We start from the raw sequence: 23,154 nt of genomic DNA, 5'->3' as shown, positions 1-23,154 counted from the left end.
CACACACACACACACACACACACACACACACACACACACACACACACACACACACACAAACACACACACACACGCTGGCCTGGCCACTCGCCATCCATCACTCCACCCAGCCAGCTTCCTCCCCCAGGCTGCAGCACAGTGCCAGTGAGACGAGCAGGACTCCCCGCTGGCCCACATAACAATGTCTCTGAGTGCACACGAGTCTCTTTTAAGTGTGTGTGAGACAATTTATGAACCTGCATGCAATTTGACTTTGCAAATTGGGAGTTATATAACGACTCTGCAGATGGATTATCCTTGAAGACCCTTTGGTGACTGAACAGAAGGCTGCACAAGTTTTGCACAAACAAAATGACTTTTGTCATTTCTGGTTTCTGGATACCAAGCAGTTAAGGCTGCATTACTCTAAAAATGTTTTTAAATCACAACATGGAAGCGTGAAATATCAAATATTATAGACACAATATTTGTTTAAGGCCAAACAGACTCCAAATGGCCTACAAACATATTCAACAGACTTAAGAAATAATTTTTGTTTGATACAAATCCTCACTAAAATCACATTTGAAGGTACTTTTTAATGAAAATGCCAAATATGATCCAAATATCATCATTATACTATTACAATAGCAGTCAAAATAACTGCAATCAAATATTTTTTTCGTACAATCAGATACTTTTTTGACACCTTACTTTAAGACATTTACAACAAAACCCTTGTTTTTATGATCAAAAGACACATTGATCATAAAGGCATACTATGCAACATTTAAACCTGGCTCCTCCTCCCCGACTGGCTCAGCTTAAACCACAGATTCAGTCCTATTTTGGGAGAGTTGCTAGATTTGTGTGTTTTCTGCATTTTGTCTGCTATTTTCGTAGCTTCATGCTCAAAGGGAGACGCCCAGCAACATCAAGAGAAAACACAAGCAGAGGGCCTGCAGAAACAGACTCACCACATGCTTCTAATGGGTCATAAGTGATGATTTAGAGGGATTTTTTTGCTATACATTGTTTGATTTTAAAATCCTTCAAATTATAGCTTTAAGTATTACAACTGTCTATAAATAGCATCAGTGAAGGGGTAAAGAAGATTACAGGCATTTTTTGTTTAATAGTTTTTGATATTTGAAGCTACGGACATTTCAGTTTGTCCTGATGTCCTGCCCTGAATGTTTCTCTGACACACATTTCATCCCTCCATCCTCTTTATGTTCAGCATCCTTTTCTCTTCCTCTCTAATCCTCATATTCCTCTCACATTCTTCTTCTTCTTCTACACCGTTCGGTTTTGTTCACCTGCTCCTCTGTCTGTGGTCTGGGATTAGATGTGCCGTTATTATCTCCAGCCACTGGGGTTATTAATGGACCGCATACGTATCAGACAAACATGGATCCAATGGTTGCCATGGGAACTGCATCCGCAGCGCCCCAGAAAGGACAGAGAGAGAGAGAGAGAGAGAGAGAGAGAGAGAGAGAGAGAGAGAGAGAGAGAGAGAGAGAGAGAGAGAGAGAGAAGGGAGGATGAGAAGTGGAATGTGAAGTGAAAAACAAGAGGGGGAGGGAGCAGCAGCAGGGAGGTGATTAATGGAGAAAGAGGAAATAGAGAAGGAGGGATGGAGGAAGAGAGGAGAAGAGAAGCCCACTTCTATCAGTCGGAAATATTTGATTCAGCAGAAAGGGTGACCTTGGTGGAGAAGACAAAGGCAGCATGGCTTCCTCTCTCTCTCTGTCTGTTATCCTCCTTTTATCGTATCGTGCTGTTATAAATGATGTTGGTGCCAGCTCCAGATATAACCCAAAATACACTTTGACACATTTATTTAACAACACTTTTTCTGGGATCAAATATTAATTTCTCTCCGCAGCTAAAATACTCAGCAACAGATGCAATTGTCCCCAAAAAAGAAAAACAACCTGAATGGATGGCCTTATTCTATTTAAAGCAGCAGGACCGGGACCAGGTTTCATCACACCGCAGATGACACATACGTTTTCTTTGTCAGCGTCATTATAAAATGTTGTGTTTCCTCCATCAGTCCCAGCAGGTCACACCTCTTAATGTCACATCACTCCCTGTTAAAAGCTTTTATCAGACTGATTCCAATTAGCTGCACACAGTGAGCTACACACAATACAGTCAGGGAAAGAGAGATCACTGGTGTTGGATCAGTACTCGGTTAAACTCAAGGTATCTCAACTGGTATCAGATGAGAAAATGTTGCTTTGCTTCAACTTATTAATGTCTGTACAGTATGGCCATAAATTGCCGTTTCATTGTGCGCTAATGCGGCTTTAAGAGCAACATTTTGGCTCCGACATGCTTGAACTGGGGCGTGAGATGCAGATACTACTATGCAATTCATGATATTAATATTTATTACTTTAAGAAGGAAAGTCATAAAAAAACATTTGCACTTAAAGGCTTTATAGTGAACAAAAAAAGGCAGATGATATCTAATAACCATCGCAGGCCTCTGAATCGAATCAGTCGTACCGCTGCAGACTTTGTGACTTGTGTTATCCACAAATATCGTATAATTTCCCAATGAATCAATCTAATATTGTGTTGTGATGAAACCTGCCATTTACACGGTAAACCACTGCTAATTCATACTTCTTGTGCAATTAGTTGCATGCTCTCATCTTGTAAAATCATGGAATAATGTTTATTTTCACCATTTATTAATCTGCCCTTTATTTTCTTGATTAATAGATGAATTGTTTCGCCAATAAAATGCCAGCAAATAGTGAGAAATGCTCAGTGTGATTTTCCAGACTGACCAACAGTCCAAAAATCCAAAGATATTCAGTTTTTATCAATATTATATAAAGAAAAGCATCAAATTCTCACATTTAAGAAGCATGAAACTGTTTGACTTTTTGCTTATATAGACGACCTTAACAACTATCCCATGATTAACATAGTTACAGATTAGTTTTCACTGCTAATAGTTGCAGCTCTACAGAGAGCGAATGGAAAAAAACTTAAATTTGAAAATGATCTTCCTGTTCATTTAGTCATCAGTTTAGTTAACATTTGTATGAAAAAAAAAGCTCTTGAGGGAGATGATGAAGCCGTGACTAAAACATCCGTCTCAGTCAAACACAAACAGAGGAAAGTGACGAGCAGAGCACGGAGACGCCGACATGTCTGCATGATGACAAACGGGTTCCTGCTGCTGACTGAAGTGTCCTGATAGATTTAGTAGATCAATACAAGTTTACTTCTTTTAACCCTCAACATCTTCTACATCTCTTATTCTCTCTTCTCAGCTCACAATTTCTTCAGACTCTCACTAAGACTTTTCTGTATTTCCTCGTCTGTTCTCAATCTCTTTTTTTTTTTTTACCCCAGCTTAGCATTTCCCCAAATCCCTTCTGCAGTGTCAGGAGCAGACAGGGGGAGGCTAAACGTTCATGTCTTCAGGGAGACGGGGGCAAGGAGGCAAGGGCAGAAACAGAATATGACCACATCACTCTGACAGATCAATGAAGGGCTGTGTACCGCTCACTACTGCTGACTCATGCTGTGGGGAGGGAGAGGAGAGGGAGTGGGAGGAAGACAGAAGGACAAAGGGCGGCGGTGGAGGTTAGAGGAGAGTACGACGGAGAAAGTATGAATGGATGGAGCCGTGCTTCAGGAGGGAAATCTATAAACATCTGTCACAGAAACAGATGTGGAGAGTTTACAGAGGAAGATGTCCTCACGCTCACTGAGAGCCTCAAGCTCCACAATAAATTATAAAGGGCTGCAACAAACTTCAAATTAAGGATGTTGGGACCCTCGACAGGGGCCCCCGATTAAACTAAGGGGATGCAAAATGATTATTGCTGCAAGAAACACATATTTTATAAAAGCACAAAGCTGCAAAACATAATTTTGTTTTTTTCCCCCAAGTTTTAGAGTCAGAATCAGTCAGTCCACCACAGTCGTTTCTGTAATGGTTAATACAGTAGTATGTAGAAGCTCTTTAACCAAGATGATATTTTCAATGCTAAAAGATAATTTTTATTATTAAAAATGAATTTTCAAATTCACTGTTTTACAAAAAACTGTAAAAAAAAACTGTAAAAAAAAAAAAAAAAAAGAAAAAAGAAAAAAAAAGTGAAGCACATTATTATTTATTGTCAAATTATATTTTTAACTTGCTTTCCTGAACAGAAAAAATAGTTTTGGTGGTTGAATGTTGGCTATAAAAAGGTGAATTCAGTTTGTTATTTCCCATATAAATAACAATAACATTTTTAGTTTTAAACAAGCTTTGAAAGATTTAAAAAATATCTGTTTTCTCGTTTTTATGACAGATAGTCTAATAATTTTGTTAAGCACTGTATGTCAACAACTGTTCGATGGATTTCCATTAAATTTTGCACACACATTCAAGTTCCCCTCGTAATAACTTTTGTGATTTGCTGACTTTTATCCACTTCAACATGTCCAGTACTTTGGTTTTTGACTGAATACCTGCAGAGTGATGACTTTGTGTTTAGAAACGTGATTATTTTGTTAACAACTGAGAAATATAGCTCAAAGTGACGCATTTATTGCTTGTTCTGGCCGACCAAAACACAAATATTTCTCTTTTAAATGGCACAGAACACAGATGAGCAGCAAATAGATTTATTTGAAAAGCTGGATAAGTTAAGTGACTGTTTTTTCACTGCATTTTTTTTGCTTAAATGATCAACAATTCACCCAAATCGCAGCTGAGTATCGGACCTCTCAACGTTTTTTGTAACAATTTAAACATGTCAGTTATCGGTCAAGAACTAAAAGCTAATATAAGGCTTATGCCATTTTCCGGAAAAAATGTCTAGATTTCAGCTCTGAAATTAAACTGTTCTGAGCCATTGTTGTTGTTATCATTATATTTGTCCCAACATTGAAATTTCATTAAAATGAACAAAAAATTGAAGAAAACAAGGGTGGTCTAATAACTTTTTCCATGACTGTAGTAAAAATGATACCCAATCTAAGTCCAAATTGTTGTGGATGAAAACATTTTCTCCATTGATTTAACCATTTCAGCGCTAAACCATCAATCTGCTCAATGCACCAAAACAACACAGAGTGCAGCACGCTCGGGCCAATAAAACCCTGTCGATGACTCCTCTCACACACAATCTATCCACTGCACAGAGCTTTCATTAGTCACTGTGGACACTGTTGACACTGTGGACACTGAATCAGTGGCTGCAGCTCAGACAGAGCTGTTGCTACAGAAACAATCCACCGTGGTTTTCTAAGAAACTATTCGGCTGCTTACACAACACAGAGGAGATTATGTGAGCTGGGGATTAACAAGTGTCGGCCAACTTTGTCATTAGGTCGTGACTGACTGACACACACAGAGCAGAAAGAAGAGAAGAGAGGAAACTACTGTGAAAAACACATTTTACACAACATGACCTAAACACACTGCGACCTGTCAAAACACCTGCTTATAAAAAGGAACAAGAACATTTCTGCATAAGTATGATGTTTTGTTGCATTTGATTGAGCGGAGTCTTTTAACTGTACCACCTGTGTGAATTGAGGATGTGGATGAATAATTCAACACTGAGCTATTTTTACTTTCAGATCTCAGAGGAGAAGGTGTGAAGCAGAGTGTGAGGGAGAATAAAAACACTAGACATGTTGGCAAACATGATAAATAAAGTGAAATCCCTTTTTTTGATCTGTTTGTGTTCTCACAGTATTATCTATCTACTGCTGTGCATGGCTCATGCACAGGTTTGAGAATGTTTTTGTGCTTTTTGTTGCCGTTTATGTCGTTTATGTAAATGTCAACCATCACCTCAGTGCTTTCAGCCACATCATCTGCAAAGAGAAGAGATGCAATTCTGAGGTCACCTTGAGCTCCTGACCATGAATACCATGATTAAATAAGTGACGAGGGACGGCCCTGATGGAGGGTGTGTCTGACGTATATGGACACGGCTCTCACTGTGGTTATACAAGCAGTTCCCCCCACAGAGACACGGTCCTGAGCCTTCTCCAAGGCCACAAGACACACGACTGGACCAAACCAGTCTATCAAGATGATGTCACGATCAGAGAAATTAGCCATTATATGGTTAATCACACACTGCACATTTGCAATGACGGCTTCAAATCAGAAAAATCACATATTTGGTGTCTATTATGTAAATAAAGAGTGAATAAAGAATGTGATAAGTCGCTAATCCTTTTTGACATGTATTTAATACAAGATATGCAATTTATTTTATGTTTGAACTGATAAACTTCAGATTTTTTGTTGATTTAACCCTAAATTACATACATTTTACTCTCTGTGTCCTTGTATTTCACTGCAGTATATACAATCTATATAAATCTAGTCCTTCAGCTCTGTGAAATCAGCACAAAAATGGCTAGAAGTGGGAACACCTCAAACATGTCTTTGCGCATTAACACAGTCATAATGACATAAATCATAAAAAAAAGAAAAAAAGGAAGTTGAATTTCTGTGATAAATTATTTGTTAAATATTGGAATAAAATGGAATTTATATACTAATGTTTTGTTTCCACATATTCTACAAATTGAACTATTTGCATGTTTCCAGCCTCTCCTGTCCTCTCATCTTTGCTCTGTGTAAACAGCCTCTCCTGTCCTTTCCTCTCAGCTCTGTGTAAACAGATTTTCAATGAACATTTGTCACATGACCTTCTCAGCAGAATCAATCATGGCTTCACAGTGTCGCTGAGGAGCAGAATTTAATGTTTTCAACAGGATCTGGTTAGTGCAAACACAATTCTGACAGAAATAGCACTATTTTAAGCTTCCAAGTTCAAATTTTGACAATAATGCCTATTTTTCTACAATGAATGGTGTGCGGTTCAGAGTGTTAAACTACAGTCTTTTTAGGAGAATATGAATTCAGAAAAACTCTTGGAAAAAAGGCAATTTTGGGGTTATTATAATCTAAATAAGCAACTATTCCAGAGGGTTAATGCATTTTAACACAGTATCCCAACTTTTTTACAGTACTGTACAGTCTTCATTAACTTATTAATTATAATCCCTTCTACTTTTTTTGATCAGTGTTAAGCGAAAGTCAGTGACTGACAACACTTTCTGCACATATTTGGAATTAAAATCCTGCAGGGAGAGAGAGGAACTGACCCGCCTGAAGGCTTTTAATGTGAAACATCTGTGCTGCAAGTGTTGTCACTGACATTAACTTCACACTGATTGAGAAAGGGCAAAGTAGAATAATTAGTGAATTTAAAAAAAAGAAATAAACTCACTGTAACAGAGTGGCGGGTATGAACTGAATTGGTGCTGCAGAAATGCAGTTTTTCCTTTTTCCTTTTATTAATTCTTCTTTTCGAACCAAAAAATAAACGACATAAACTACAACAGCGTAGGCTAGATGCATATACGTATACATACACATACAGACCATTAAACAGATGTACATACACATATAAACATTTACACACATAAAGTATATATAGCCCTATACATATACATGCATCTGCCCCGTCTAAGTAATAAGATAGATATAAGAACCAGTTAACTTAATATTCACTACGCATTTCCTTTTATCATTTTGGTCCGAAAAAACCTAAACTCATAAAGACAATAAAAACATGTAGGAAGAGTTGAGACTGACTGACAGCAGAAAGCATTAGCAGTAAATGTAAACACAAAGAGATCAACAAAACCCTTAAATAAAGGTCTGTCTCTTATATAAAGCTAAAAGGCTAAAACTGTCCCTCTATCTGAGCATTTACGGTTATCAATAGGAGAGGGTGGAACATGTAGTAAGGTCCTCTGGATCGCCTGAATGTCTTATTGATTTTGCAGAGTTGGTGTGTGACAGAAGCAGATAGTCTGCTTTTCTCTGCTGGCAGCGGGTGGTGGGAGTGCTGCAGTCGCTGCTGCTGCGTGTCAACACACACACACACACAAAAACACACACACACAGGAGACAGAGAGAAAGGGGGGTGGCTCAGTCTCATCTAAATATAGGCCTCAACAGCAGCACAGCCTTAAATATTTCATCGCCTCCTCTCCAGAATTGAAGAAAGGGGGGGGGGAGCCAGGGGAGGAAGAGGGAAAGACTGAGAGAGGAAGAGAGAGAGATGAGGAAGTGGAGGGGGGGCCGCCAGGGGTTCATGAGACTGAGATCAGTACAAAGGGATACAGTCAAAAATAGGAAGCAGGGAGAGGAGGAAGGATGGAGGGGGAAGAGAGGAGAGAGGCTGAAGGCATGGGAATCTAATCCCCCCCCCTCCCCTCCCCTTTTATGCAAAATAAGAATGAAGTATTTCTGAATTTCTCTAGACAACTGGTGCGTCATGGCCGTTAAGAGGGTTATCTTCTTATGTATGCGTCGCCGGAATCTCTGAATCACTTCAGTTTGGAGCAACTTGCTGCCGTATTGATAAGTTTCTGCTTCAAAAATATGCCAGCCGTGACACTATCTCAAAATTAAAACCACTCCAGTCCTTAGCAAAAAAAAAATCAAAAGTCATAATAACATGAAAAAACAGATTAACTCCAAACAGCTTTAAAAAAAAACCCCAAAACTGTCAGAAACAAACTCAAGCACCCAGACACGGCTCTGACAAGAAGAGGGTTTATTCCCGGTGGCGGTGTCATTCTGCTTTGGCCTCGCTGTCACTTTGAGCAGGATAAAATGTTGCTTTGTTGCTGTTGTAAGCTGCCCTTCTCCCTGCTCGCTATTGTGCATATTGTGCAGCGTGCAGCATGTTGAAGGAGAGATAAAGGTTAAAGCTACATCTAGGGAGCTGCAGTGGAGAGGACGCTGCATGCAGAAGATCGTACGACACGTCGCATGAAGACGGCCTCTCAGGGAATACAAACACACACATGCAAGTGAGGAGAAACACACACACATTTTTGCACACATGTGTTCTTTGTTCTGTCAGTGCTGCACAGTGATGGATGAGCCGGCATGCAAGGCACATAGAGGGTCATTACAGGAGGCCCAGTGGAGGTCTTTCTCAGCCCGACACCTACAGAGAAATGGGCTCGAGATACCATCACAGGATGGAGCGACTCACACCTACACACACCTACACACACCTACACACACCTACACACACCTACACACACCTACACACACACACATACACACACATACACATACACATACACATACACATACACATACACATACACATACACACACACACACACACACACACACACACACACACACACACACACACACACACACACACACACAGAGATAAGCAGATTCAGGCACATCTGTCTGCATGAACAAACCCTGTCTGTCTCTCTCTCTCTTCACACAAAGAGAGACAAACATGAACACACAATCTAAAAATGACCTAAAAATCATCCAAAAACACTAATCACAGCAGCAGAATTACACAGTGATCAGAAAAATAATCAGAAAACAAATCACTTCTTGTTTTTGTTTTTGTCTCCTTGATCCACAATGTTTTCACTCAATTAGTGAGTTTACTGTAACACAAGAATGATAGTTTAATTTTTGGTGTCTACATTTTCTCTTACTGCTGCACAATGCTCATTATAAAACATTATTACATTACATTACATTACATGTCATTTAGCAGAAGCTTTTGTCCAAAGCGACTTACAATAAGTGAATAAAACATAGACAAACATGGATTTTTACCATTTATTTTTTGTGTTCTGGGTGGATTTGGCTTTTATGTTTGCTGTTCTTGGAGCAACATTCTGCCAGACAAACATATTTATTCTTTTTTGCTGGCAAAGCTGGAGACTCTTAAGTCTTTCTAAAGGCCATGAATCCACATGAGAAGAGTTGAAAGTAGACATGAACATCTTGCGAAAAAAAAAAAAAAAAGGATAAATAAATATGTCAGCTATTATTATTGTTGGTGTTTGTAAGCACACAGAATTTAAAGTTGTCCAATCCTCCCCAACTCAATAAGCCAGAAGACAATATTTGGCAATACTGTCATGCCAATAAAGCATACTGATCTTAACTGGATTGAGTGAGAGAGAAAAAAAGATAGCAATGGTGGTCGAGTTAGCTAGACGGTAAATGAAGAGAGGGAGCGACCTTTGCAAGTAAGAAAAAGCAGTGAATCGTAGAAATAATACTTTATTTTCTGGTTTAAAGCGCACACAGACACACACACACACACACACACACACACAGACAGACACACACGCCCCTGTGAGAAGGTCATATTGTCTGAATGTTTGTATATGTAGAGCTTCATCCTATGTGTGTGTATGTGTGTGTGTGTGTGTGTGTAGGTCAAGCAGACACAGTGACCGTCACTAACAGCACACAGCAGAGGAGAGAGATGAAGAGAAGCTATAGGATGCTATAGGTATCAGACATAGAGGGGCATAACAACTTGATGGAATTTAACAACCTTGCAATAAGAACGACCTGCACACCCAGTTACTGAGTGTTTACTAGAGGTGTGAATCAGCAGAGGCCCCACAATTAGATTTTACATATATATTATATGGTGAGTATTGTGATACAAAATATTGCGATTTAACTGTTGAACTGCATTTTGTGTCCACAAAATTACATTCATTCAAGAATTGTTTTGTCAAATAAGAGAAAATTCTCAGTGTATTCATCTCACTTCAGTCTTTTTATTTCTCCACAATGAGAGTCAAACCAACAGAGTGACCAACAAAGTATTCAGTCTGAACTGAACTGATACCAAACATGTGTGGACGACAACAACTGCAGCATTTTGTCAAACTTTCAAAAACTTTAAGCTTCACTGCTCCCAATTAAAAAAAAAAAAGAAATATAAAAAAAGCCGAACTTTGCAACGTTATTTCAACAACTTCCCGACACGATATAGATTCCTTAGATATTCTAGTTTCATGATACCAGTATCTCCAGTATATTCCTAAAAGTGAGCCCAATACAGCCTGAAAAAAAAAAGTCGGAACGCTAAATATTAATTCTTGGCAGCAATTAATCGATATAATATTGCCATGCAAAATATCGCTATACTATGCTGTATCGATGTTTTCCCCAGCACTACTGTTTGCACACACACCTAAAGACCTAAAGGCTATTTGCTAGCCCCCAAGACATCGCTGGCAAAGCAAAGTAGGAAGAAAAAGGACAATATATGCAGGTTGCAGGGTCTTCTAGTGGCTCATAAGTGAGATTACTTTTGCATGAGACTATACATTGCTTTTTAGGAATCTCCTGCATATTATACCGTTAATTTAGATTTCAAGAGATGTTGAATTTCCTCAGGCATACAAAGACTCTTCTGCACTGCTTTTATTATTCAAATATGGCCGTTTCTGCTTGGTGCAGACACATTGTACACTCACAAACTAGAATGGATCACCCAGTTATAAGACCTAACTATAATAATGTGAGGCCAAAAAGATGAATGAAACAGGAATGAAACCAAACAACAGGTAGATCTGATCATTTTAGCAGCATGGCTGGATTTAATGACTTCACTGAGAGGAATAAAGTGCACTAGGTTTAAGTAAGGACAACATTTAAGAACTACTTTCTCTCTGCAGTAAATAGAAGAAAGAACCTGAAGCTGTCTGACATCCACAGGCTATTCCAGTCAACTAACACGACCCTGAACAACTAATGTAGGACTGATAGTTCTAGACAGCTCCACAGCTTTTAATATATCTACTGAGTTTCAATATTTTGGGGATTTTCTGACATCTCAACTGCATTTTGTTACCTCTTTTACCTTGACGTGAGCTGAGGTGACAGGTTCATCCTCTCCTGGGATTAAAACACAGGATGAAAGTGGCAAAACCCCACAGAAATCACTTTTTACTGGAGCTACTTTTTCAGATTATTTTTTTTGGAGGGGTTTTAACAGTCGAGAGTTTCCTGCTGAGGTGCAGCTAAACCGTGTGTAAGCTGCTTGTAGCGGTATGGAAACAGCACTCTTTAACATTGGCTAAATACTGTAATGCAACACAATTAATAGCTTGTGACAGCATCCCACTTTATTACATAACAGGATAACCTTTTACATAAACTACAGGATCATTTTAAACCAAAAAAAAGAGTGAACTGAGGACAAGAAGTCTTTTATTTTCCTGATGGTAAGTGAGGAAGACAGTCAGATTTACTGCAGTGAGACTAACCTCATGTGAACTGGAATAAAATGAAATATATGGAGCTCCAGGAGGTGATACTGAGAGGCCAGCATCTGTGTTATAAATGTGCGTCTGGATGAATTCAAAAGGTTGTTATCTTTGCTCATTCTTCAATGTCTTAAAGTGATAATGGTATACAGTGGGGTTTTTATGCCATTAGTGCACCATGCTTTGCAGAAAAATATGAAAAGAGACAGTCCTGAAGTGAGCCTGAGTGAATCTGAAGATAAGAGATATTGGGATTTAAATTCCATATTGTTTTTTTCTCTGCTGAGGTTGCTGGAAGCAGGACGGATGCTGGCCCACACAGGATCTGCCCCCGAGAGATCTCTGAGCTCAGATTAAATGAATCAAAGGGTTCAAGTGAGGGCAGCTGTGACCGTGCACTCTATCTGCCCCGTAATCCTCCTGCAACAGGTCACATTTGGGCCAATACTAGATTTGACAGTGGGTTTTCTGTACCTCTACAAAATTTCATTTTTAGAAGTTTTTGTGCTGTAAAATTGCTGGAAGTTAAACTAGTTAAAGAACATTAGCTGAAAGTGTTTTTTTTCTGCACAGGAGATAGAAAAAAATAGGTTATTCCAATTAGCAAACTATAGTCCATGTTTTTAAAGATCCTCTCAACTCACAGATGTCTTTTTCTTACGTTCATGTCCCATAGTCTGTCTGACCTTAACTATACTGATCTATTTATGTGCAAAGTTTGTTACTAGAGAGGGTTTTTTATATCCCTCTACTGAAGGGGGAGTATCTGTGCACTTTCCTAAAACCTGAGATGTAAGCCTACCCCGCTACTTAGATTTTGTACGTAAATACTTCGAAAAAAACCCAATGCAAAGATGTAAAAGACACCGGAAACCTTCAGTGCAGATCAGGCTCGTTAAAACACACTGTTGGGTACCAAACCAAGCTCAGACATTCAGGGTTCTTCTAGCTACTTTTGTTTTTAACTTTATGTGGGATTGAAATAAAGCGTTTGCACTAACAAGATCCTGTAAAAAACATTAAATTCTGCTCCTCAGAGACACTGTGAAGACATGATTGATTCTGCTGAGACGAACGGTCACACGACAAATATTCACTGAAAATCTGTTTCCACAGAGCTGAGGGGAAAGGACAGGAGAGGCTGGAAACATGGCAATATTTAAAATATGTGGAGACATTCCCAACATTCATGACACTATATATAAATTCCATTTAATTCCATTTTTAAAAAAATAATCAATTTAAGCCCCCCCCCCCCCCCCCCCCCTTTTTTTTTTTTTTTAGGATTTCTGTTATTATAACTGTGTTATTCTGCACAAAAGACATGTTTGAGTAGTTCCCACTTCTTGCCATGATTGTGCTAATTCCATAGAGCTGCAGGACTTTTAGATTTTATATATATTATATATATTGCAGTGAAATACAAGGACACAGTGAGTAAATATAAAAAGAGCAAAACGCCCTGAAATGGCTTGTTGGGGTTCAGAGGGTTGAAACATATTCTTCAGTGGGAACTTTAAGTATTTAAGCCATTGACAACATCAGGCGACCTGTAGATTAATGAGTCATTGGGCCTCCACCACCACCTGTTCCCCCCCAACACTCACCTCTTGAAGTGGCTAAGCAGGGTGCCAACCAGCTCCCCGATGCGGCTCTCATTGGCAGGCACCATGCCCTGCAGGCACACCACCAGGTCCCTGCTGTCCTTGGTGTGGAACACAACCAGCTGGTCCTTCCCAGGGGACACGCTCATTCCTGTCACCTGGGACAGAAGAGGACACACAATTAAACACAGATAAACATGTACATAGATTTTACGGGAGCAATACAAACATGTGGAGAAGGCACAAATGTGTGTTGAGAAACGCAACATACAGCCATTTGCACTTCAGAAGAACACAGATACAGCACATAGAAAGATATAGATGCATATCAGGGAATATGAGTTGGTGCACACTAAAGGACTTGAGTCTGCTGGGGCTGCTGCACCAGGCTACAGTTCATCAAGTTTAACTTCCACTGGAAACAAAAGAGGAGACCTGAGGCCTTTTGAGTATTCAGCAGATCTTTTTGGAAAAAACCTTCATAAAAACCGTTGACAATAAACAGTAAAGCTTATGCTTATGTTATTTCTTTTCCCAAAGTAGGCCACCCAACTCCACTATGGTTCTGTGTTAATGCCCACAAAACCCATAAATCATAGTTTCGTCAGTAAGAACTTTAAAATTAGAAAGAAATTTCATTTTGACACATCACAATAAGAAAAAGCACAGGGTCCTGCTATTGTGCATATTGGTTCCTTGTCACACTGTACGGACTGAGCCTGACTTTAATCCTTAATCAGTCGCCCCCAAAATAGGCCTTTCCAATATATATTGTCCCATAAAAATGGAGATAAACAACATTGTTGTCATTTTAAGACCAATGCAATTGATATAAGTGTAAAATATATAGGAGCATAATAACACAACACATTCAAAGAGCAATGAATTTCTAAATGTGTGTGCGTAGAGGAGCTGCCTGAGCCCTGCCCACGGGGAAACTCTGACACAGACCGCAGAGAAGGGGACGGAAGCAGCATGATCAGAAAGGATGACAAAACGTGTCAAATTCTGCTTCAGAGTTGTTAAAAAAACACAAAAAAACAACACAGCACTACTCTCGGGTTTTATAATGATCAAGAAAGCTTTTATTTTGGCCAGTGACATTCTTATGTAAACATGCACGAGTGATATTGTTCAATATTCGGACCTTGATAACTATTGCTTTGCTCAATAAGTTGATATTGTAATTAATATGACACTGAATTATTTAAGAATCAGTTAAAATGCTCATCACAATGTTTGATTAACTGCCTGGAACATTCAACAATCTGGGCAGTCTCGCTGGATATTTTAGTCTTATAGGCAGGTTCAGCAGGTCCACAGTCCAATTTCACACTTAATAATAGGCTACTGTTGTAGTTTATCCCATGATGTGGCTAAAAATGTAGTCTTGAGACAACTGTGACATAAAACTGAACTGACACCAAATTGTCTGCATTTTCCACACATCTGCAGCTCTGTATTCCTTTGTACTTTGTGATCATTGCAGAACACAAAGCACAAATCAATGCTAAATAAACCTAACTGGAATCATCAGTGGACAAAACTGCAATGTAGGTGTAATTTGATGCATTATGGATGACCTATTTTAGGATGTAGTTTTTTTTTAATTTTGCAATTTTGCTTACAATCTGACCAAAAGCAAACATATAACACTGTTCTGGTGTTCTCAGCATCTGGTGTCTGGGATTTCTCCCACTCAAGGCTTAACTCAGCACTTGCACTAAAGATTTATTGATCAACATCCCAAAGGTCCAATGGATTTTCCCACTCAGAGCCCCCAAACGACATACCAGCAGAGAGCAGCGGGGCTGAAAGGGGAATCCCAATTTTGCGGTCGGATTGTTTCCCCTTTACACGTCTTCAAAGCAGACACAACAGGAAGAATACAATATCCTCACAGGTTACACACACATCTGAGGAGGAAAAGGAGCTCATTATGGAGTTATCTCTCTTCCCTTTAGCCTCCATCTCCTTTTGTCAGCCTCCCCTTTAGCTTTCTAGCCATTTATTTCTCTCTTAATTTGTCTTTCCGAGGCAGTGCATATTGAGGAAACAGCCACGGGGCAGACAGTCAGGTGCATTAATATCCACTCACCAGACTGCAACGCTGAGACAAATTCCCCATCAAGAGGAGGAGGAGGAGGAGGAGGAGGAGGAGGAGGAGGAGGACGGGCGGAGACAGGTTGCTTCCGGCAGCTAAACAACCAGCTAGCTTATTTAGCTCCAACATGACTTTCAGGAAACAAACACTTCACGTAATCACCATGAATTAAAGCCTAAAGCCATGCCTCTCTGTCTAGCAATCCACCCGCAGTTAATTACATGGAGCCGATTGCATTTACATTTATATTAAAGGCCTAATTGATTGGAACGACAGTCAGTGTTCTAATGAGTTGGGTAATGATACATTCTGATTCGTTTCCTTGTCTAATTTTTTTCGTCTTGATTCACCAAATCAGTTTTGTGAAATGTGTTGGAGGCATTTATCTGCCCGACCATCTGTTCGAGCCACGCCAGTCTGAGAAAAATCCAAGACGATGATACATTTCATTAGAGCGGTCGGAGTTATTTGTGTTAATCTGTGTGGAGGATAACAGCAATCTTGCAGGCTTATTTGCATGCAACACTGATCGAGATGTGGCTGATAAAATCATAAAATATCGAATATGAGGCATGTTTCATTGTGCACTACAGTCATTATTTCAAGAGATTTTCTGCTTTTCTTTGTCTTTGCAGCAGCTCAGTCTCAGCTACATGAGGATACAGGTTTCATATGAAACTAGAAGTAAAGTACTGCTCTTAAGTACAAATATTGAGGTACTTTACTGAAATTTTCATTTTTTGTAACTTTTCTACTACACCTCATTTAGAGGCAAATATTGTACTCCACTACATTTAGCTGACAGCTTTAGTTAATTTTCAAGTCCAGATTTAACATAAAAAATGATACATTTAAAGTGATTACACTTTTTTTTTAAACAGAGAGAACAAGAAGAACAAATATATTCTCTTACGTCTAATTATCTGTTAATACCAATATATTTGACTTATTCATATTTTTCATTCACTTATCTGATTAAGTTATTCTTATTTTACTGTATTTTTATTCTAATTTTACTGCATTTTATTCTTGTTACTGTATTTTATTCTTATTTTACTGTATTTTATTCTCATTTTATTACATTTTATTCTTATTTCAATGCATTTTTATTTAATTTTAATGTATTTTATTCTTATTTTTATGTATTTTATTGTATGTTTTACTGTATTTTATTCTTATTTTACTGTTTTTATTCTTATTTTAAAGTATTTTATTCTTATTTTACTGCATTTTATTCTTATTTTACTGTATTTCATTCTTATTTTAAAGTATTTTATCGTACTTTCAGAGCAACCTGACACCATGATTACCTCGGGATTAATAAAGTTACTTTTAATCTTATGTTAAGTAGTTAAAACTAACCCTCCTTTGACAGTAAACAGTAAAATGCTGCATACATAAATGCATCAATAATAATAATAATAATCTAATAATATATTTAGAATATATAAAACAATCTGAGTGGGTCCATTCTGCATAACAATTACTTTTGATACTGTAAGTACATTTTGTACTTTTACTGAAGTAAGTTTTGAATGCAGGACTTTTTTCTAGGATATTTCTATAGATATCGTCTCATAATTGTGGATTATTTGTCCACAGTAACTGGTAGTGATGAGATGGTGACAGCTCCAGTTGACTGAGTATTTGACCCGGGAGTGATGCACTGAATTGTTCACTAATGTCTTTTATAAATGACATGTTCAAACAGAACCAGCAGTGTGTTTTGGTAAAGTACTTCCTCTTCCACTGTGCTGTTGTCAGTGTGCACACTGGACCACAAAGCTTTTGTGTCAAGTGCTCTCCTGTCTGAACCGTTCTGCTCTGTGGTCGTCATGAGGACATAATTTGAACAGCAGGTTCTTCCAGCCTATTCTTTTGGGAATAATTTATTGGTTATATAACACGTCCCAGCAGTCCTGTAAAGATAGGAGGCGAAAAAAAGCATGGAGAGCAGAAGGTGGGGGCTCTGTGATTAAATGAATATCATATAATGAGCTGGGCTGTGCAGCCACTCATGTTGGGAGACTACAAGAGCAGCCAGAGATGTTTACAGCAAAAAAATATTCATCCGCCTGCAAGTTTTAACTTTTTTAAGTTATCTGATACAGCATTTTCTTATGGAGATTTCCCACTTAATTCATTTATTTTCATATATATGAAGTTCAACTGAACCCTGCTTCAACTGGGTCTTGGGGATAAATGTTTCAATATTTTCTTACATTTTCTAGATTGAACAATTAATGGATTATTTTAAGAATAATTGATAATAAAAATAACCTTTTCTTACCGCCATTTTATGCTTCATCACCTTCTTATCCTGGTTTCGCGCTCAATGTTTGAGCTTCTTACAGATATCTCTAAGATCAGTAAAGTGTTTGTGCAAAAATATAGAGTTATAGTAAGATAGTTATGGAATAGTAAAGTCATTCCATTAGTCACTAACTGAGTCAATAAGTAATTCTTGGTGAAAAAAAAAACAGGAAAATGCTTTTTCATTCTTGCAAACATGGAGATTTCCTTTTTTTCTCTGTTTTATTTCACATTAAGCTGCATATCTTTGGGTTTTGATCCAAAATAAATGTAAAATGTTATGTGTTATATGTAATTTTTTTGATTTAGCAAAAATGGCAGAAAATGCAGTTTTCAGCCGCTCAAATATGGAGATTTCCCACTTTTCTTTTTTATATACAAAAAAATACACTGGATATGTTTGGCTTTTGGACATAATTTTGGACTTTAAGAAACTGGGATGGATAATTTTCATTATTTTCTCACATTTTATAGATCATACAATTAATCAATTAATCTAAAGAATAACCAACAGATTAATTGGTGATGAAAATAAATGTTACTTGCAGCCCTTTTATTATGCTTCATCACTTTCTCATCCTGATCTTGACAGCAGACATCTCTTTCTTTCTACCAGTTGGTTACGAATAACATGACATGGTTGAACATGAACACTCCAGCGAAATGATTTGTCAGCTAATTGAACGACACAAAAATAATCGGCAACTATTCTGACAATCAGTTAATCGTTAAAGTAATTATTCATTTTGCAAAAATGGCAGAAAATGCCATTTTTAACCACTCATTGACTTTGAGAAACCGGGATGGACTAGTTTCTGAGAATTTATGAACATTATCTAAAAAATAATGAAGATACTATTTAGTTGCAGGCTCAATGTACACCGTTTATCTTTATAAACAAAGTTTACATGGTCATAGTGCAGCAGTGGGAGGAGAACAAAATACAGAAGTGAAGAAAAAAAAGCAGAAAAAGAAAGAGCCGCAGGGATCAAAACAAGCCTCAGTGGGAAAAGAGAAGGAAAAGGAGAGCGATTTGTGCACATGCCTGAACGACACCAGACATCAGCTGATCTGCCCTGCCGCTCGGTATCCATGACAACGCTGTCTCCTGGGAAGTTGGCATGACAACAACGGGAAGAGAGAAGCGGCAAGCTGAGAGGAAAGGAGGAGGAGAGGAAAGGAGAGGAGAGGAGAGGAGTGGAGAGGAGAGGAGAGGAGACAGGAGGAGGAGAGGAGAGGAGAGGAGAGGAGACAGGAGGAGGAGAGGAGAGGAGAGGAGAGGAGACAGGAGGAGGAGAGGAGAGGAGAGGAGAGGAGAGGAGAGGAGAGGAGAGGAGAGGAGAGGAGAGGAGAGGAGAGAGGAGCAGGAGGTGGGGAGGCAGGGAGAGGAGAGGAGAGGAGAGGAGAGGAGAGGAGGAGAGGAGGGAAGAGGGGAGGAGAGAGGAGGTGGGGTGGGTGGAGCAGGAGGTGGGGGAGGCAGGAATATAATATCAAATGAAAAGGAAAGAAAAGATGGTGAAAAGCAGCGAGATGAGTCACTGATGCAGAATGAACGTTTCAGCCTTTCTTCAACAGTATTTAGGGAGAAACAGAGTGATGATCTCAGGCATTAACTGGCTCCGTCTTATGGTGTTTCTTTAAATCTGTTGGCAGTCTGTGGCTGGCTCCTCCTCACTGTACACAAACCATCCATCAGGCCTGCAGGAGCAGCAGTAAACACAGAGCACAGGGCAGCCAACAGGAAGCTGTAGTGTGAGCCTATCACTGCTAATCAACAACGAGCTAACTGCTCTCCCCTCTGTGTGACCTTCTCCGATCGATAGCTCCACGTCACGCTGCCGTGCCTCTCAGCCTACAGTACATCTCTATCTCCTCCTCCTCACCTCTCTCCCTCTCTCCCTCTACACTTCTTCTCACCCACTTTTGCACTTGTTCACCTTGACCAATTCACTCACAGCTTGACATTTAAAAAGGCCCGTTGTTATTCAGACGGCAGAGCAGTGGTCATGATCACTGATATGATGGGGACTAAAGAGATGAATGACTCTTTGGCTCTGGCAATCAAATGCCATTAAAATGACAAGACTTCCAATTTCCATCCACCAGTTATTGTGTAATCAACTTGCACTTGCGAGTGAAAATGCCAAAAAAAAAATTGAGAATATTGCACGGAATGTCATTGCTCAGGTGGAACATTTGGTGCATCAATAAAAGTGAAATGCAACCAAATGCAAGTTTTGCCAATAAATGTTGATATAAACATGACTATGACTTCAACAGTGTCAGATTAACAGTCTCCTTATTGTACCACACAGATCTGATGCAACCTTACAAGCATTAATACATAAAACAAACAATAATGTCATATTTCTGGAGTTTTTGACATACGTCTTGATGCGCCCTGTTCTTCTGCAATGGTATAGTTATTCTGACAGAAGAATTGTGGCCACCTACCACTTATCTATATCTTATATAATAACTCCTAATAATTACATGACAAACAGAAATGCATTTACTTGCATTTGCTTTTGCAGATTTCCTCAGATTTCGGTTAAAAAAAGCTATACATTTGGATGGAAAGCTGGTTTGAGTAAACACAATTCTGTGAAAATACCAAAACTAACCACACATTTGTACTGTAGCAAATGAGACTATATATTTCCCTGTTTTTAAAGATAAAAATCCACAGTAGGAAGCATTGGGAATGGGACTAACAAATATATACTCTAATTTGTGGAAAAACAGCTGGGTACAGTAGTTTTTTAGCAACGTTACTCAAACAGGAGGCAGTTATTGGGGACTCCTTTTAGCGGCGGATTAATCTATAATTGGTGCTGATGGGATTGATTTAAAATAAACAGTGTGTGTGTTCATGGTGCAGCAGTGTGTCTCACTGATGTGTTTTTAATGCATTTAAGGACAACAATGGAGCTCTGTGGTAAAGAGGAAGAAGATATATCTCTCTGGATACAATACTGACAATAACTGCACTGTAATGTACACAAACAATATCAAATGCAAGTGCAATATCAATACATTCAATTATTTTATCAGGTATAGTATCACTGTGCATTATAGATATTTCTCTCTGTGCAATTTTCAACTGTTCTGTTTGTCTATATATTGTATACTTTTATATTTCTTATTGTTTAAAGTGTTATTGTTTTCTATATGTCCTGTTAATATTGCTTGTTTCTATTTCTTGTTTTTTTATTGATGCTTCTTTCTATTTTTGCTGCTGTTAGAATGGAAATTCCCTAATGTGGGACGAATAAAGATATATCTTATCCTCGGGTTAATAGCATTTATTTCATGTTGGTTTGGGTCTTTCGAATGGGATTTACGACAAAAACAAAAATATGGAATATTACCCAAAAATCTAATTTAATATGATAAAAAGAGATGCAAAAACAGTTGTTTCATGGTTAAAAAGTGTGGTTAAAATGGCAGTATATGTCTCTATCCTCAAGTAGAGATTGGTTATATTGTGTGTGTGTGTGTGTGTGTTTGTGTTGAAGTACTCTTGTTGTGTCACTGACAATGTGTGAATGCTGCAAACCATATATGTGCCCCCCCTCCCTTGTCCTTCTACAACACTGATGGCTCTCCATATGCCATGTGTGTGTGTGACTGAGCCTCATCTATCAACTCAGTGTGTGCGTGTGTGTGTGTGTGAGTGACTCACTCTCTCTGAATGAACAATAACTAAAAATCTCCTTAACTCACGCTGCTCTCTCTCTGCCACCATCTGTCTCAGCTCCATCTCCCCTCTCCTCTCCCAGATGCAGTGATCCCGGCTTCGGGGTGTCCATCTCCGAGCTCTCTAATTCCTTCTTGTCACTTTGTCAGATTGAACACCGGGGTGTCTCGTCACAGTTGTCATTGCCACAACGGGCCTCATATCCCGCTCATTTCACCAGACGACGGGGGCGTACCCGCCTCGCAGATTTATGTATTACACCTTCGCTTCCTGTCTCATTTCTGCCTCACCTCCAAGGTCAGCGGTGCAAATAATCGGCAGGAGAAATATATAATAATATATGTCATAGAGAGCAGAACAGGAGAGATGAGTATGTGAGAAATATAGTCTGTAGTTTGTTTTTGCACTCGTTAAAATGCAGTTTTCTCTTCTTTTTAAAAAAGTTTTCTTGAAAAATTAGATGTGGCGATTCATTTAGCTTCAACTGCAGGAGGACATATTGGCTGATCTTTCCCTCTTCAAAGCAACATTTAAGTCAACTCTGTGAAATATGAAGCTGCAGCCAAGAGACAGTTAGCCTAGCTTAGCATAATGACTGGAAACAGACACAAACAGCTAGCCTCTGCCAAAATCTGACTGCTCTCTAGTTTGATTTTGTGTTGATTTTGTGGACACGTTTCTTTCCATGAGCACCAGACTCCCTTTAGAAAAGCTCTTATTTTACTGAAGCTGGGTCTGACTGTGTGTGTCGCTCAGTCTTGGTTCTTGTTCTCCAGTGCCTTCCTCCCTTTCAGCAGGCCCAGCAATACGGCAGGGTGCTCCAGCAGGCATGGTGTCTGTTTTGGCTCCCAGGAAGCTGAGCAGTGAACTCCAGGTCCTGCAGCTGCAAACAGACCGTGCTGCAGCTTCTCTCAGCCAGTGGGCACATGCAATAGTTGATGTACAGGTTGTCCTGGATACCCCTTAACCAGCATCTTGTGTTTGGCTGGTCCCATCCTGATCAGTGGGGGCATTGAGATAAAACTCTGCTCCTGGCTGCAGTAGGAGCTGCTGATGTTCAGCTCGGAGCTCTTCACCTCCCATCAGAGCTTCAATTGCAGGTCAAAGGTGACAGAAAAGTCAGGCTGGTCACTGCTGGAGGCCACACTGGACCTCGGTTTCTGGTGATTTTGTCAGAATTTGACCGGATGACAGTCTTGTTTTCTTATGTAGGCAATTAAGAAGCATCAGCGTCAAACTGAGACTGTTTCATAACCAGTTTAAAACTCATTGAAGTCACTTTTACATGTTTTGTTTAATAAGTATAAAAACTGAAGTGTAGAGACGAT

The 23,154-nt window shown here is 39.0% G+C and overlaps 1 protein-coding gene across 1 annotated transcript in view; it reads right to left on the bottom strand.

Annotated features, from left to right (window-relative positions):
* myo1d (myosin 1D) overlaps positions 1–23,154 on the bottom strand; it is a 128,766-nt gene that overhangs the window by 23,827 nt on the left and 81,785 nt on the right. The window contains exon 21 of the mRNA XM_059324375.1: positions 13,713–13,867. Coding sequence (XP_059180358.1) covers positions 13,713–13,867 — 155 coding nt within the window. The remainder of the gene's footprint in view (positions 1–13,712; positions 13,868–23,154) is intronic.

Source organism: Centropristis striata, chromosome 21 (assembly GCF_030273125.1).
Source record: "Centropristis striata isolate RG_2023a ecotype Rhode Island chromosome 21, C.striata_1.0, whole genome shotgun sequence".
NCBI classification, from domain to species: domain Eukaryota; kingdom Metazoa; phylum Chordata; class Actinopteri; order Perciformes; family Serranidae; genus Centropristis; species Centropristis striata.
Note: the sequence above shows the minus strand (reverse complement) of the source record. Positions and strands in the feature narration are given on the sequence as shown.